At 41.9% G+C, this 1900-nt stretch overlaps 1 protein-coding gene across 1 annotated transcript in view; it reads right to left on the minus strand.

Annotated features, from left to right (window-relative positions):
• The window catches only part of LOC107093063 (rho guanine nucleotide exchange factor 12-like), a 101914-nt gene that overhangs the window by 54235 nt on the left and 45779 nt on the right, over positions 1 to 1900 (minus strand). Inside the window, exon 7 of the mRNA XM_015387882.1 lies at positions 118 to 237. Within this exon, the coding sequence (XP_015243368.1) occupies positions 118 to 237 (120 nt within the window). The remainder of the gene's footprint in view (positions 1 to 117; positions 238 to 1900) is intronic.

The raw sequence follows: 1900 nt of genomic DNA on the forward strand, positions 1-1900 counted from the left end.
AGAGGGAAAAACAACAACAGTCTGACTTTTAAATAACACTTATCAGCGTTTTGAGAATGTATGAGTAATTTTACTGATTACTTTCATTTAGCTGTTCTAACACGCTGCTGAACTTACAGCGTTGAGGTTGTTGGCCAGCGGCTCGTCTTCACCGCTCAAAGGAGAGGTCTGGTCCTTCAGGAGGGGAACGTCTTCCTGTTCATCATCATCACAAATCCTGGAGCCCAGAACTCCTTCCTGAAACATTAGGAAAGGAGAAACAGAGACGTCCACTAATGTGAAATAGGCAAAAAGTTTAAATTTATTCCAGCATTTATTAGATTTTATTGACTTTATTTCCTTTAAGCTTTTGTCACACCTTGACGATGTAGCCAGCGTATGCCTGACGTACGGAAAATCTACAAAAACGCTGCCATACGTTGGATAAGTTATGGGTACTTTTTGTACAAGTTATGAGCACGCTGACTTACGCTGGCACAAGTTGACATAAGGCAAGTATGTCATACATGAGGTATAACAATTATTAAGATAAAATGCCATCAGAACGCTTATAATATCAAGTGTGTCTCAGAAAACTTAATTACGATTATTAAGATCGTTGACATCCGCTCAGTATCAGTTCCTCATCAGTCGTGGCGTCTAGCTGATCCTAAACCTCTGAGTAACTCGTGCATAACTTCTGCGTAACATATCAAGAACTTCTCTCCAACGCATATCAACGTATCTGGCGTGTTCCCGACGAGCGCTGAACGTGTTTCTAACTTCCAGCTACTGTATAATGGCGTATTGGCAGCGTTTTGGTATAAAGGGGGTTCACAGGAGGAAACCGTCAGTTCTCCTCCAGACTTCATCCCCATCATAGGGTGAGCCAGAAGGTGAGTGATGGATCATCCCTGCGTTCACGCCCACCACCAACACACTTCCTAGCAGACATGACGCTCAATCTGCTGCCACCTTCTTTCTTTCTTTTTCTTTTTTCTTTTACAGGCAGTAAACAGTAGCTAGGTTAATACCGCAATCAAATAAATCTTATGCAGACCGGGCGCCTCCAGGTGTATTGCTGCTCCTGAGGGGAGCAGCTGTAACTAATGTTCTGTAATGCCCATGAGATGATGAATAAGCATCATTTCATGGGCATTACGCTGCCGTGCATCATGCATAACTTAGGCTATCTTTGGACATAAGTTCTGGACTCGTTATGAATAAGCTACGTATACGTCAAAAATTGGAAAAAAGTGCATATAAAGTTTAGCATATGCCAGCGTTTTAGAAGATTCTGGGACGTCAAGCATATGGTGGCTAAATACGCAAGGTGTGACAGGGCCCTATGTGACCTTTACCCAGCAGAAGCCATCCCCCACAACGTATCACACTTTAGTGTCTGATGAACGAGGAAAAGAGATTGTTGCATGCAGATGGTATAGAAAGCATCTATAAAGCGTACAGAGCTCGTTCTAAAGCCAGGGAAGGAACGCAGCGTTTTATAACAGAGGAGAGCATAAGCTTGTCACCACTGATGGAGAGCTGTGACATTATGGGATTATAGGATGTGTGAACAGAATCATTTTGTTGTGACTGACCTGATGCTAAAGGTTTGGTTTGAACCTAAATAGTGATGTCAGCGCTCGCTGTTCACAGGTTAAAAAAAAGAAAAAGAAAGATGGATGAGATTTGTTTGGATTTTACTAAAGATCAGAAGTGTAAAATAAAAGAAGTGGAACATCGGGCATACGTTGGCTAAAGGTGTGATAGGGCCCTTAGCTGGGTGACTGTATCATAACAGTCCAGTAGGTCAGGGGTCTTCAACGTTTTCCAGATCAATGACCCCCAAACTGATGGTGAGATGGAGCGGGACCCTCTAATTATATATATATATATATATATATATATATATATATTA

The sequence above is a fragment of the Cyprinodon variegatus genome, unplaced genomic scaffold, assembly GCF_000732505.1.
Source record: "Cyprinodon variegatus isolate N-32 unplaced genomic scaffold, C_variegatus-1.0 Scaffold406, whole genome shotgun sequence".
NCBI classification, from domain to species: Eukaryota; Metazoa; Chordata; class Actinopteri; order Cyprinodontiformes; family Cyprinodontidae; genus Cyprinodon; species Cyprinodon variegatus.